The 16,481-nt window shown below is 38.5% G+C and overlaps 1 protein-coding gene across 2 annotated transcripts in view; it reads right to left on the bottom strand.

The window, feature by feature from the left end:
* Window positions 1-16,481, bottom strand: part of LOC106069552 (protein APCDD1-like) — a 151,212-nt gene that overhangs the window by 6,155 nt on the left and 128,576 nt on the right. For both annotated transcript variants that reach the window (XM_056036226.1, XM_056036225.1), the window contains exons 5-6: window positions 2,486-2,637; window positions 2,028-2,190 (exon numbers count right to left, since the gene is read on the bottom strand). In XM_056036226.1, the coding sequence (XP_055892201.1) occupies window positions 2,028-2,190; window positions 2,486-2,637 (315 nt within the window). The remainder of the gene's footprint in view (window positions 1-2,027; window positions 2,191-2,485; window positions 2,638-16,481) is intronic.

Raw genomic sequence — 16,481 nt, 5'->3', positions numbered from 1 at the left:
AAAAAAAAAGGAACGGCCTAAATTACAGTTTAGAATTTAGAGCAGCGACCTATAAGGGGGACTTTACCTTTTACCTATCCCTTAGTCTGTTGGACCGTTGGGGCACCAAGCAGGATTTGTCGACCATCTTTGGCCTTGTTTAAAACCTCTAACAAAGGTAGGCCTGTCCATTCTTTTATGTTGTCCTCTCAACGCTTTCTCTGTCTACCTCTTCTTCTTTTTCCTGGTACTGTTCCCTGAACGAAGGTCTTTGCGAGCTCCGTGGATCTTGAAATATGGTCATATATTTTAAGCTTGCGTTTCTTTACAATAGTTAGCAGGTCATCATGGGGTCCGATCACTGCAGTAACCCTGTCTCAAATCTCTTGGTTTGTGATGCGGTCTTTGAAAGTGATGCCTAGGATCCTTCTGTAGCATCTCAATTCCATTTTGCAAGGATCCTTCTCTCTAGTTCTGCAGTCAGCGTCCAAGACTCGCAAGCATATAAAAATGTGGCCATGACCAGGGAGTGCATCAGTCTGATTTTGGTGCCGAGGACCAAGCACTTGACTTTCCAAATTATTTTCAGTTTTGAAAGGGCTGCTGTGGACTGTGCTATTCGGGCCAGTAGTTCAGGTTTTGTTCCCTCATCTGAGACAATAGCATCAAATACCTCGGAGCTAAGGGGGACTATCTCAGCTTATACCACCACTTTGTCAGTCAGGTAAAGTTTCTTTCCCTTGCTCGCGATACTAAACTAAAGAATTAATTAATTAGTTGGTATTTTAAAAATATATTTATCCTTGTGTTGTCAGGTAAAAGTAATAATTGTTCGAAATTTCAGCTTGATCCGAAATTGGGTGTCGGAGAAATAAAGTGTACAAACTTTTTACCAGACAGAGTGAATTGATATAAGCTTTGTAATAAGCTACGACGTTTGGTCGATGCTTGACCATTCAAGATTATCGCATGAACATTTGCTTGAACAAACTGGTTTATATTGCAGAAAACACAGTATGGAAGGGAAAGGTCATACAATAAAGTGCAACTATATTTTAAATGCTTACATCAGTGGTGGCCAAACTTTTTCGACTCAGGGGTCATATACATTTCCGACAGGCGAGTCACGGGCAGCAACACCGTAAAAAAATCTTCTCGTGGAGCATAGGCGGCATCATTATGTATTGTGGACAATGTTTCTTGGGGCCTAATTCACTTCACGGACCTGAAAGCACTGTGTCACGGGCCTGATTAGCACTGTGTCACGGGACTAATAGCACTTCACGGGCCTGATAGCGCTGTGTCACGGACCTGATAGCACTGTGTCACGAACCTAATAGCACCATGTCACGGAGATGATAAAACTGTGTCACGGACTTGATAGCACTGTTTCACGGACCCGATAGCACTGTGTCACGGGCCTGATAGCACTGTGTCACGGGCCTGATAGCACTGTGTCACGGACCTGATAGCATTGTGTCACGGGCCTGATAGCACTGTGTCACGGGCCTGATAGCACTGTGTTACGAGCCTGATAGCACTGTGTCACGGGCCTGATAGCACTATGTCACGGGCCTAATAGCAATGTGTCACGGGCCTGATAGCACTGTGTCACGGACTGATAGCACTATGTCACGGGCCTAATAGCATTGTGTCACGGGCCTGATAGCACTTTGTCACGGGCCTGATAGCGCTGTGTCACAGACTGATATGCCCTTCTGACGGAGTTTTGGTATCACTTTCTTGCACTAAGTTGAATATACTTTGATGTAAATTCTTGGATAGAATATGATTGGGCTCACATACGTGAATGTTACTGAAGTCTTCGTTTGATAAAATTGGGGAGGTTGGCGTTAGGTTGATAAGATTACTGTAAATCATTGGTCTGTATCGTGGAGATTAAGATTATACCACTTTTTGACGTGGTTATTATGAGAATGATTATTGAGTTTGTCATTAAGGAGCGGAGTACCGTTGAAGGAAAATAAATTATAGCATCAAGATTTGTTTCCCCTTCAAGACTCCAAGAGTTTATGTTTGGCACTGACCTGGAAACTGTAGTCTTTGGCTCCTTGCACCAAGAGGGAGTCTGTGCCCCCCGTGTAGCTGCCTTGTGCGATGAGAGAGAAGGAAGAGTGGTGGCACAGAGCGTCATGGTAGTAGTCGTACTGACCGTGCCACGAGGCGCCGTCAGGGAGGAAGTGTAGCCCCCTTAGAAAAAAGAAACAACACATATTCTACTTAAAAATGTGTTTACTTTTTATGATAATCTAATCATCATCAAAATCTTTCCTTTTAGTGAAGGGGGGTGGGAAAGAAATGCTCATAAATTTAATCATCAAACATAACACCAAAGATGTCGCATCCCAAACAAGACAGAAGACACAATACACAAGTCTTTCACTCTGAGAATAAATCGCATCCAAGACACAATCCACTTTACAAAGACACACGACACATTACTTAACATCTCGGACTTCACAAAGACACCACAAAACACACTGACCTGGTTAGAAACATCCCGTACTGTCTGGATTCACACCTCGTGCTGACCCACTCCCCCTCCAGGCTGAGCAGCGTCCCAGTGTGGGTGGTCAGTCGAGGCGGCGACATTGGGTCAGAACTCAGCACCCTGGAGCAGACGCCACAACCAGGAGTCTGATAGAGAAAAAAAAAAGAAGCCTATGACATGTGTGCCACTGAACAATGCGCTGTGTGTGTGTGTGACGTAACTTAGTGTGCAATCAACTTTTACAAAGATATTAACAAACCTGAATGCAGAGGCGTAGTGAGCAAAACTTGTGCCCGAGGCAAGGTACAGTATTTGTGTGACTAGCACATCAGAATAAAGTCTTAATTTCTCTACCCCTACTTATGTTAATAAGCCATAAAAGGTTGGTAGACAAATTAGAAATGTAACTTTAAGGAACTAGAGCAGAGACAAAATAGAGCAGTGAGTTTCGTAACAAAAGAATATTCTCATTTGATGAAAGTAACACACTTCAGAATAGAAGACTGAAAAGTAAATTAGCAATTATACACACATCACTGAACTATAATCTTCAAATACAAAACCAAAACCTAATAAGATACTTAGATACTCAGAAAGACACAAAGATAAAGGCACATCCCTTGTTCCATTTGCTTGGACAAATTTGTACAAGTGCTCCTTCCCTAGGGCTGTTAGAGCATGAAATGGGTAGCCTGAGTCAGCCAGGAAAACCAATGACTTGGCAGAGCTTAAGTCATTGATTAACATGCATGACTAGATTGACCTAGGGTCACGCGTAGGACGTAATCTTTTTTTTTTTTGTTGAAATAACGTCTGTATTTTATAAGATAAGAACTCAGTGAGGTCATTAGAGCGTTAAAGAGCCAGACCTTTTATGGAGCCGTTCAAGCTTAGTGGAGCCATGACAACCATCTTATTAGCTAATGAAGCTATAACCTTTTGACAAACTTGATACTCGGTCTATTAGTGTGTTCCAGAAAGCTTTGGGCACAATGAGCTCGTATCAAAAGGGAAACAACTTATTATCAAGACTATGCTTCAAGGGAGGTAACTTACAAAAAAAAAAAAAAAAAAAAGGTTAGGATTGGTAGGAGAGACGAGGAACAAGGCGGTAATAAATCTAAATAGTAAGTAATTTCGTATCTATTGAACTCAATTATGACTTTTTAAAAAAAAAAACATTCACATTCACAGGCGTATAATTAGTGATAACGTTATGAGTGTGTTCGATTTCTCTCGGTGTCCAAGTAGAATACTCAGTTGTATGTTTGAGACTTGCTACGCCGCTGATCACAAACTGAATCGGCACTTACTATCCCTTCGGATACATCAGCTGCGTGGAGAGGAGGCAATCGCTGAATGGGTGACATTGTTCAGGCTATAGTTAATTAGTGGCATTCATCTCATTTCTATCAGAGTATCCATAATCGTTTCACGGCCGAAGGAGGCTAGAGACATTCTCCAGGTAGTTTGTTCCTCGGTTGGTTTGAAATTAAAAATAAACATCGTATTCATCTATTTGTTTTAAAGTTTAGATCACTGATATCATGAGTAAAAACAAATCCAATCTAGAGTTGGATGGTAGCCTAACACTATGGAAGTATGGTAGTCTAGATAGAAGTCCATCTTTCGGGAAATCGGATACTTCAGTAGTCTGGGAGATACAGTGGTCCAGTAGTCTAGAAGTCCATCTGTCGGGAAGAATATTTCAGCAGTCTGGGAAGTACAGTAGTCCAGTAGTCTGAATTCCAGAAGTCTAGACTCTAGAAATCCATCTTTTGGAAAGGATGTTTTAGCAGTCTGCGAGGTACAGTAATCCGGAAGTCTGAAGTCACGTAGTCCAGAAGTCCATCTTCAGGTAAGTTGGATATTTTAGTAGTCTGGGAAGTATACAGTTGTCCAGTAGTCTGAAGTCCATTAGCCTAGAAGTCCATCATTCGGAAAATCGGATATTTCAGTAGTATTCAGTCTTCCAGAAATCTAGCAGTTCACAATTCTGGGTGTCCAGGAATCCAAAAGTCTAGTCTAGCAGCTCAAAATAAAATTAAGAAGCAATCTGTAATTTTGGATTTCGAAGAGAAAATACATGATTCTTATGTTGTTGTTTTTAAGCTAGCATTAACCTAGAAGAGAGTCAAACGACAGAAAACTAAAAAAAAAAAGCTCAAGCGTGTAGAAACACAATTGACTTTAATGGATAAAAAGTATATATTTGCTTGTTTGTTTCACATCTTTTAATGGATAAAAAGTATATATTTGCTTGTTTGTTTCACATCTTTTAATGGATAAAAAGTATATATTTGCTTGTTTGTTTCACATCTTTTAATAGATAAAAAGTATATATTTGCTTGTTTGTTTCACATCTTTTAATGGATAAAAAGTAAATATTTGCTTGTTTGTTTCACATCTTTTAATAGATAAAAAGTATATATTTGCTTGTTTGTTTCACATCTTTTAATGGATAAAAAGTATATATTTGATTGTTTGTTTCACATCTTTTAATGGATAAAAAGTATATATTTGCTTGTTTGTTTCACATCTTTTAATGGATAAAAAGTATATATTTGTTTGTTTGTTTCACATCTTTTAATGGATAAAAAGTAAATATTTGCTTGTTTGTTTCACATCTTTTAATAGATAAAAAGTATATATTTGCTTGTTTGTTTCACATCTTTTAATGGATAAAAAGTATATATTTGATTGTTTGTTTCACATCTTTTAATGGATAAAAAGTATATATTTGCTTGTTTGTTTCACATCTTTTAATGGATAAAAAGTATATATTTGTTTGTTTGTTTCACATCTTTTAATGGATAAAAAGTATATATTTGCTTGTTTGTTTCACATCTTTTAATGGATAAAAAGTATATATTTGCTTGTTTGTTTCACATCTTTTAATGGATAAAAAGTATATATTTGCTTGTTTGTTTCACATCTTTTAATGGATAAAAAGTATATATTTGCTTGTTTGTTTCACATCTTTTAATGGATAAAAAGTATATATTTGCTTGTTTGTTTCACATCTTTTAATGGATAAAAAGTATATATTTGCTTGTTTGTTTCACATCTTTTAATGGATAAAAAGTATATATTTGCTTGTTTGTTTCACATCTTTTAATGGATAAAAAGTATATATTTGCTTGTTTGTTTCACATCTTTTAATGGATAAAAAGTATATATTTGCTTGTTTGTTTCACATCTTTTAATGGATAAAAAGTATATATTTGCTTGTTTGTTTCACATCTTTCTTTCCGAATAGAAGATTATTAAATTATAGCCCAAAACTCCTACAGGATGGAGGAAGATGCCAGTGGGCATAATTCGAACCTGGAGCCATCGCGACGACTGTCCAAAACGCTTACCACACGACCTGACTACTTTCCCCCATTGATTACTAAGAAGGTAAGTTTATTTCCGTTCACTGAGCTAGATAAATCTCTCAATCCTGAGAGAGCTCTCACTGGATGCACCAAGTACACCTCGTCCCTTGTTTCAATAGCAACAGCAGAAGTCTCCAGAGACGCTGGGTGTAGGGGAGGAAAGGGACTGGCGCCATTGTCTCTTACCATCGGAAGTACATTAATGACCCGTTTACATCCAATCATCTTCTCCCGGGACTCAGTTCTAGAGGTGGACGGTCGATATTTACTTAGCAGAGAGGGGAGAAGGTTTAACACGTGAGTTTCCGCCCAGAAGCTCTTCCCTGTCACGTGATATGAATAGGAACATCCCATTGGATAAAAGAAAGTAATCGATACAAGGTTGAAACAAACAGATGTTTGAACAGCGATTATGCCAACACCATTTCTTAGTAATACCCAGAGTATACTCATGTGTGTGTGTGTGTGTGCGCAGCAATAAAATATGTATATACATTTATAGCAAGAGCAACGCTGATAAGAGCAAATGAACTGTCTGCCGTATTTACACTTACCAGACACCAGCATCCCGCCAAGAGAGTAAAGGAGGACAAAAGATTGTCTATAAATAATAAATAAGAATTATAGCTTTTATATAGCGCTACTTTCATGCTCAGAGCGCTTTGGTCCAATCTCATATGTGGACCAGTTGGGGGGGGGGGGAGGAGGGGGTATCTAGGAGTTGGTTTTCCGTGCTGCTAAAAGCGCTCAGTAAACACAACTCTGCCCGAGTCCGGTGTCGAGTCTCCTTCATAGGTAGCCAAGCCAAGCTAAGTTCAAGCGTACTAAGCCTATCGAACACAAGGCCCACTAATCTACATATATTATTAGCTCCGAAAGAAGAAAAAATACTGTTATCAACTATATACAATAGTTTGTAATATTGTTTAAAATGCATATTAAAAGTAGTTTCCGAATTTAATTTCGAAAACAAAAAAGTGTGCTTTCCAAAGATACAGTCGATAGTGCACTTTTGCAAAAAATAAACCAAAAAAAAAACAACAAACAAAATAACAACAACAAAACAACAGAGAACTTTAAAAAATGTCAGCCTGAAGATTCAAAAGAATGAGAGTTTTTAACTCTAAAGTTATGCATAATGGGTAAAAAACTCAAACGCAATAAGTTTGATCACTTTTGTTGTTTTGATACTAAGTGGACATGTTAAACACGAGAAAATCACTAGAAGACTGAAGAACCTTTATCAGGCTTTAAGAATAAGATTTGGAAAACTTTGCCTCTAGGAAGTTAGACTACAAAAAAAAACAACAACCAACAATTGACAGCGAAGTCATTGCTATGATCAACATAAGTCTTGCACAGGCTGCTAGCTATCAAGCTGCTTTCTTGAAGGGAATGCAAGGTAGCGAGGCGCACTCCACTGTTCTAAATTGTTTATACATGTTTTAACAGATACAAATGATACAAAGTACTGTGGTATCTTATATCGTAGCACACCTAACATAGATCTCTGAAGATATATTTTAACATTAGCAATGATATCGTTCAAATGACAGAAATGTTTTAGAATTTTTCTCTTCAAAGACAACGAAAGCTGATCGTACTAGTTCTATCTTAAAATGCTTGGGCCTGACTTATTGATGTGTTGAGCTCATAGGTATGATAATACAGCTACACACTATCTGGGATTCATGACATAGTGCAGGCAATATAAAACAACAACAAAACAACAGAAAAGCCATTGTAATGGATGTGTACATTGTTGATTTGAACTACGAGGTCAAAATTCAGAAAATACTTCTTGCATGACATTTTATGTAGTCTTAAAAATGTTTCTTTCAAGCCGCTTTTTGATGTTTGACGGCGATTGACGCTCTTTGCCTCCGCTCTTAAAGTACAAACTCTTGATGCGCAGCTGAAATATCCTTCCCTAGTGCTATTAGAGTAAGGAATGGGTTGCCTGAGTCAGCAGGAAATCCAATGACTTGGCATTTAATTGATTAACATGCATGACTAGATTGACATAGGAACACGCGTTGGACGTATTCCTCTTTTTTTTTTGAAGTAACGTCTGTATTTGATAAGATAAGAAGAAAAGAACAGAAGTTTATTGCTGGAGTGCTTTGATCTCTTTAGCATTGAGCCAGACGACAAGAGATTTTAACAGAAATACCAAAACTAGAATACATCTTCAGGCAGCAAACGTTAATTATGAAGAAGCTAAAACTTGGAAGTACTTGAATTTTACAATTCAAAAGGAATACCGATGGGACTCAAGGCACCTCTACCAGCCCTTTGATTAAGTCTTCAACATCTTCTTGCCAAATGCATGTGAACGTGGTGTCTTTTGAAAAAAATAATTTCAAAACTAAAGTTAATTTAGAACTTTTCAGACGTGAATCTCAAATCGGGCAACTCTGTCCAAAACAAAATCCCAAAAGATTTCGACTTTAAATGTATAAGTGTTCAGGTTTGAAATCCTAACAAGTTCCTGAACGCTTTTAAATGTTAAGCTTAATAATAACAATAATTGCTATTTTTATTTTGTACCAATTAATACAATTCGTCGTCGGTACAAAACTAGCATTATAATGTTTAACTGTTTCCGTGAGGAGCTTTTTAAAATCTACCGAGGAAAGCTTGTTCAGTTTATGTTAAATATCTTTGTTATCTAAAACTTTTATCTTTGCAATAACTAATGATAAAGTGTTGGAAACAACGAAATTTTAAAATACAATCGACACTTATTTTAACATTCAGTAACAACTATTAACGAATGTAAGTAATTAGCTCAGTATATTATGGGGTTAAAAAAAAAGAACTAAGCAATACATTTTTATCGGGAAGATTTGTGGAAAGCTGAGTTGGGTGACACCCTGAAATTACCGTACCGGGTGACACCCACCGTTGTGACGCCACTGTTATTTTAATGTTAATTATGCTCTTAGTTCAATGTAATAGAAGGAGAGCTAGAAAGACAGTCAGATGGACCAATCATCAACACAAAACCAATAGCCGCCTTAGCGAAAGTCGGTCGCTTGAAATAACAGTGTAATACTATCTGTACTTTCAAAAACATTAAATGAGATGTTTCGATGACACACTGGGCTATTGAGCTATAAATGTCAACAGTAACTCTGAAAGTAAACATGTAAGTTATAGCTTAGGATAGATGTGGATTGTGGGACTTGGGGAACCAAAGACAAGTTGAGGTGTCAAGGCAAATAATTTATTTTTACAGCGAATCCAATTCATTCTTTAATTATTGATGGGCATTTATGTTCACGACCTTTGACTTGTAGCACCTGACTGCTGGCAGACAACTAAAACACTGACTTGTAGCACCAGACTGCTGGCAGACAACTAAAACACTGGAGGCGTAGTGGAAGTTGAACTTATAAAACTTGAAGTACGTTGAATAACTTCTATGGAACAAAACTAAATAGAACTTTTATTACAATGGTGATATCCAGAACTTTGGATGAAATGAACTTCAATTTTGGACAAATCTTACTCCCTATAGAAACATGTCTCTGGCATCCTGGATACGTTCCCTGTTGTTGATTTGCATTACGCGAGAACCTATTGTAATGTCATCCTCCTCACTGTATATCTACTAACCAATCTTCCTTTCACCGTCACCTTAGAAACACACACACACACACAGACTCCATAATAGAATTATCTGCTGATGTCGCAGGAGTTAATTAACACAAAGATCTGCCAGCTTCACTATAATGTAAGCTTACTTCCCCTTAGACTAGAAAACTAATTGTTTACTTCCCTTTGGTACAGCTCATTTTTATTGTTTATTTCCCTTTGGTCACTTCATTGTTTATTGCCTTTTCGTATAGTCTCTCTTTTAAAAATCTTGCTTACTGCCCCTAGGTCGAGTCCATCGCATGTTGGCTACTTCATTAAGCCCACTAATGGACAAGATGATGACGAGCTTGTACTTTATATAAATAGCCTACGTAGTGGTCACAGGTCAGTCTTCCTTTTGGCTGAGAAATAGATTAAATGGATCGTTGACCTCAATTTTTTAGTTTCGTTTCTGGCCATCGATTGGTGCTACAGTAGAGGTAAAGAAACACGTTGCTATTAGAGAGTCTGTGAACATACACGCGCACACGAAAACTCACACAGTTATAATTAAAGAGATGTAGACCTCTTTTAAGATGAACTTTTACTACTAAATAAAAATGTCCTCATATAATTTGTGAGATCCGAAAGATAGAAGAAAGAGGTAGTGCCCAAAAAGAGGCAAGAAAGAAAACTGTCAAAAGCCTAAGGATCCCAATGATTTAAACAGCTCGACAACCCATATAACAAACAACCCAGGTCACAAACAAAAAATTAGATATCCAAAAATAAAAGTAAAGGGCAGAACAGTTCTGACGGAAAAGGCCAAGATGGTTCCTTTCTCAAAGAAGGGCATTAAAAAGAGTACAGTACTGCTGGTCCAGGTTGTCTCACAGTCACATCCGTGACTGCAGGGATGCCAACAGTGTGTTGTTCAAGCCCTTGTTAAAAAACTCTGGGGTTGATCTTTGGACAATAAAAAAAAAATCATCAATATTTCTTCCTCGAAAATAATCATAGAGGCACGTCACGTGACCAAAGAAAAAAGCAATCAGAAATATTACACCGCTACAGTTCATTTTGCATGTGACAATTGCACTGCAGAAGAGAGAGAGAGAGATAGAAAGAAAGAGAAAGAGAGACAGAGAGAGAAAGAGAAAGAGAGAAAGAAAGAAAGAGAGAGAGAAAGAGAGAGAGGCCTGTTGAGCTGTGTCATGGGCTTGAAATGTCATCAAGAGATGATTTGAGGGAATGCGAAGATTGAAGATGTCAATCTGAAAGATTTCAATTAATTCATGCAAATATTTCCAGCTTGAGCAGAACTATGTAATAGTGTCCCGTTCTATCTCATTATTGAACAGGTTAGTTCCCTTGAATGCAGACAATAAATGGAATGTCAAAGTATTGCGTCTTTCAAAATGTTGCAGGTGGATGAGTGGTGTACTTCCATGTTCTCTGAAAGTCCAAGGTTCAAATCTATTGGTTATTTTAGTTTATACAGGTATATAAGCACATTACTGAGTCTGACAAGCACCTGTTGTACAAGTTACACATGTTACTTCCAATAAATAAGTTTGACGTGCCTGTTAATAAGAGGCAGTAGACTGCTACGTCAAAACGGAGGCTTTGAACAAGTTTTTTTGCTGGTGTCTCGAGATCTCACAAGAAAAAGTCCGTGTAGGTGACCCTAGGGGTCAGAAGAGCCAAACAAAAACGCAGTTCAGCTGACAGCGAGATTGATGCGGATACTTTACCCAAACCTTTCAATATGCATTTTGTTGGCTTTCAATACCAGAAATAGTTCTTGGCGGAAAAATCCACCCCCCCAAAACCCCCCCGAAAAAAAATCCTGGCTACGCCCATGGCATGGTGTGCTGTACGTTGTCTGTCACCAAACATGGAGCCAAATAGATACATGGCTTTTTTTTTTTTTAAATACATTTTCGAGTGTATCCGGGGTACATAATACGGAAGTGTTAATAAATGGAGTATTTAAAAACCATATGCTATTTTTCGTGTGCACTTTTCAGAAGTGTAGAATCAATTAACTTAATTTTTTCCTTGTAACACAAAGTAATTTGTATTAGTTGGCAAGATGGGTTTGTCAATATAGCGTCCTTGACATTTCTTTATTTTATTTCTTTAAATTGAAAGCCTTTCCTAAATCTTCCTCTTGATTTGTATGTTTGTGTTTAGAAATAATGCAATCCCACTTTGCTGATTTTAAATAGAATAGACTATTATTAATATTAATCAATTTCCTGTCAGTTTCCATCGAGATAATGTTTCGAAAATCCTCGATAATTCAAGTCTTTCAAGATCTAAATTATATATCTAAAAATTGAATAATAATAATTATGAGACGAGAGAGCTCTTATTTCTAATGTTCAATTACTCGGACTATTAGATCTAGATCTAAACATTAAATTATATGTTACATAGGTTAGGGTTGAAACAACAACAAACAACTGTACTTGTTATAACTACTTTACAAAACAACGCCTAGGACGATATATTCATAGGAACAATGAGTCAGCGGTGCATGAAATGGAAAAAAAAAATATTTTGTAGTATTTATAACTTAATCTTCCAATAGATCAGTAGACCCAACACCCTTTGTCTTCTTCTCCGCCAGTGCCAGACAGATCTAACTGACAAATGAAAGGATTATTTTCAGGCGATTTCACCAAAACATACGATTTTTTCTGTTCTCTTGTATTCATTGCCAGTTCTTTCAAAAGTCATCAACACGTCCAAGGCCGACCGACAAATGATCTCCGGCCGCTCTGACCTGAGCACATAAAAAGTTCCGGTCAACGCCATTCAAAACGAGGCAGCGCATACCCCGTCTCATTATTTGCACTGTGAGTAGAACAGCAAAGTCGAAGACATTTATGTATATGTATAGAAAGAGAGAGAGAGAGAGAGAGAGAGAGAGAGAGAGAGAGAGAGAGAGAGAGAGAGAGAGATTGGGAGAGGGAATGAGAAAAAGAGGTAAAGAAAGAAATAGAGAAAGGAGGAGAGAGAAAAAGAGTGAGAAAGAGATTGAGAGACATTGAGAGAGAGAGAAAGAAAGAAAGACAGGAGGCAGAGAAGAGAAGCGGTTGATAGAAAAAGAAAAAGAGATTCACAGAGGGAGAAAAAGAGTAAAAACAAGTGATAGAATGAGAGCTAAAGAGAGACAGAAAGAGAAAAAACAAGTGATAGAATGAGAGCTAAAGAGAGACAGAAAGAGAAAAAACAAGTGATAGAATGAGTGCTAAAGAGAGACAGAAAGAGAAATCGAAAGAAAAAGAAAGGTCGATGTAATCTTTGCGCCTAAAAGATGCTATTAATCTTGGTGGCTCCATTCCTCTGACCACCTCGTGGGGGAAGCATGTGAAGATTGAGATTCTGACGTACGCTGTACACTGTCACGTGACATGCAAGAAAGGAGCAGGGTTTTGATCTGTTGTAAGAAATAAGGTTAAACATGTCTTTTTTTTGTAATGCTGTGATTGATAATAGATAATCAGTTCAAAGTTCAAAGTTCAAAGCATGGTTTGTTTTCAGAACAAAGTTATTTGGGACAAACTAGTTTTTACTTCAGAATTTTAGCCCACCTTCCCTTTTTAATGAAAACCTGCAATTTATTTTCATGGATGTTTTGTTTTGTCTGTCACTTCTCCCCTCCGTCTGTTTGTCTTCATATCTGTCGTTTACGTTTTTGGGATCTAATCGTGCCAGACAGTGGACCGGTCAAATAGACAGACAGTGGACCAGACAAATAGACAGGCAGTGGACCAGACAAATAGACAGACAGTGGACCAGACAAATAGACAGACAGTGGACCGAACAAATAGACAGGCAGTGGACCAGACAAATAGACAGACAGTGAACCAGACAAATAGACAGACAGTAGACCAGACAAATAGACAGACAGTGGACCAGACAAATAGACAGACAGTGGACCAGACAAATAGACAGACAGTGGACCAGACAAATAGACAGACAGTGGACCGGACAAATAGACAGACAGTGGACCAGACAAATAGACAGACAGTGAACCAGACAAATAGACAGACAGTGGACCAGACAAATAGACAGACAGTGGACCGGACAAATAGACAGACAGTGGACCAGACAAATAGACAGACAGTGGACCAGACAAATAGACAGACAGTGGACCAGACAAATAGACAGACAGTGGACCGGACAAATAGACAGACAGTGGACCAGACAAATAGACAGACAGTGGACCGGACAAATAGACAGACAGTGGACCAGACAAATAGACAGACAGTGGACCGGACAAATAGACAGACAGTGGACCGGACAAATAGACAGACAGTGGACCAGACAAATAGACAGACAGTGGACCAGACAAATAGACAGACAGTGGACCGGACAAATAGACAGACAGTGGACCGGACAAATAGACAGACAGTGGACGGGATAAATAGACAGACAGTGGACCAGACAAATAGACAGACAGTGGACCGGACAAATAGACAGACAGTGGACCAGACAAATAGACAGACAGTGGACCAGACAAATAGACAGACAGTGGACCGGACAAATAGACAGACAGTGGACCGGACAAATAGACAGACAGTGGACCAGACAAATAGACAGACAGTGGACCAGACAAATAGACAGACAGTGGACCGGACAAATAGACAGACAGTGGACCGGACAAATAGACAGACAGTGGACCAGACAAATAGACAGACAGTGGACCAGACAAATAGACAGAAAGTGGACCGGACAAATAGACAGACAGTGGACCGGACAAATAGACAGACAGTGGACCGGACAAATAGACAGACAGTGGACCAGACAAATAGACAGACAGTGGACTGGACAAATAGACAGACAGTGGACCAGTCAAATAGACAGACAGTGGACCAGACAAATAGACAGACAGTGGACCGGACAAATAGACAGACAGTGGACCAGACAAATAGACAGACAGTGGACCGGACAAATAGACAGACAGTGGACTGGACAAATAGACAGTACACAATTGTCTACAGGGTTTGCTGTAAACTATGGAGGCTTGTCGAATTCCTTCAAAACAGTGGAATGAGAGTCTTCTTTGTCATATGCTATTTATACAGGGGCGTAACTAGGGATTTGGGGGCCCGGGGGGATTGACCTCTTTGGGGGCCCCTTGCATTTTGACATTCGACATATGACATGAGATAATGTACGCAAAAATATATAAGCCTCAAATCAAATTGGTTCAGTATATCAGTAAACTTAACTAAAAGTAATCATCAAGACTCTTTTAATGAATAATACCGTTGTTTATTAGTTAAATAATGCACAAGTGACAAATCTAAATTGATATCGCTTCACGTAGTGCATTCTGTGCAGCAAAGACATCTATAACATCAACTACATCGATACTTTCTAGTATTTGTGACTTCACTGATATTAAAGCCATGATAAGCCTTTCTTGCGTCATTGTGCTCCTGAGATACTTTTTGATGAGTTTGAGCTTTGAGAATGATCTCTCACATGACGTAATGGAAGTGGCCTGAGTTAGCGGTATTCGGAGGAGGTTGCAAAGTCTGAGCACACGTAATTCCCATATGAAGCCTGTTTCCTCAATATGTCTATTGGTGATTGTATTACTGTTTGTTGATGAAAAGTGCTCGTGCATCAATGACATCATTGAAAAAGCGATTTTCCATTTATTTCATCATACAAACAGGAAAAGTAGCACAGTTTGTCACAAGCGTGTCTTCCAACAGGTGTCTTGGTTCAAGAAGTAACCCAAAGGTATCCATTTTCTTTCCAGCCTTTGGAATCTGCCCTTCATCTCCATATGAAATCTGTCCAGCACTTCTGTCGCAACACGTTTGAATTGCAGTTGTATTGACAGTCCTACATTAGAACTCAACTTCCCATCAAGTCTTTTCTTTCATATGGTTGTTTTGATTACAGGGAATCCATAGTATTCACTACCTTCTTTTGCTTTTTCGATGGATTGGGTTTTTGTCAGTTTCTCATCATTTTGCAGAAAGCATGAAAGGGTACTAATTTCTTTAGCAGATTCCCGTATAAGCAGTCCAGACTTTTGTAGTTTCTTCCGAACTATATTAATTGGGCACAGGAGCTTTGACCAGAATTCAAGATAGGCAAAAAATTCGTAATTTTCCACTGCATGAAGAAGATTCTGTGCTAATATTATATGGTATTACGTCATTGTTGGTTGTTTTTGTTTTGTGCGAAAGCAAAAGGATTCAGAGTATACAAAAGTGGGAAAGATACATATCTCGTTATGCTCGAGTATAGAAATACTCCGATACGTGGACTGCCGTATTCACCATCACAACTGCTGACGAGTAGAAGACGCAGGGAATCATTCCAACTGATCAAAAACTATTGAAACCATTGGTAGCTGAAAATGCAGAGACATTACTCAACGAACGACAGATGAAAAGCTAAGTGAAATACGATGCAAAAGCAAGACTACCTAAAGATTATTCTGTCAGAGAGTTCATCTAGGTCAAACATGGCAGAAAACAGTTGTCATAAAAAAAAATCAGCACCCAGATCTTACATCATAAAGACAAACAATGGAATAACATACAGAAGAAATCAACGCTTTTTAAATTAGAGTTTCGATGATAACATCTCTGGGTACTATGATACCGATGAAGACAATGAACTGCAAACTGTTGCTACAAACGAAACAGACAGTTATAGACCAACGTCTAGAGAACTTGTTCAGTCAAGACAACCAGAAGTGGACGAATTGTTAAAGTTCCTAGTAGACAGGGCCGGCCTTAGGCCACTGCAGCCTATGCGGTCGCAGTGGGCGCCGCGCTTTCATAGGCCCCGCGCTAATTCCAAGTGTACATTATTAAATTAAACGATTATAACGTATATAAAATAACAGGGTTTTCGCGACCTCCTGATTTTTCAGGGCCTCCAGGAAATCTCATGAAAAGGCAAAATATACGATAAAGTCCTGAACTTTTTTTGAATTTATTCAAATCTCCTGAAGAATAGACGAAATTGACGTTTTGGGGTGCCAA

The sequence above is a fragment of the Biomphalaria glabrata genome, chromosome 7 (genome assembly GCF_947242115.1).
Source record: "Biomphalaria glabrata chromosome 7, xgBioGlab47.1, whole genome shotgun sequence".
Lineage (NCBI taxonomy): Eukaryota > Metazoa > Mollusca > Gastropoda > Planorbidae > Biomphalaria > Biomphalaria glabrata.
Note: the sequence above shows the minus strand (reverse complement) of the source record. Positions and strands in the feature narration are given on the sequence as shown.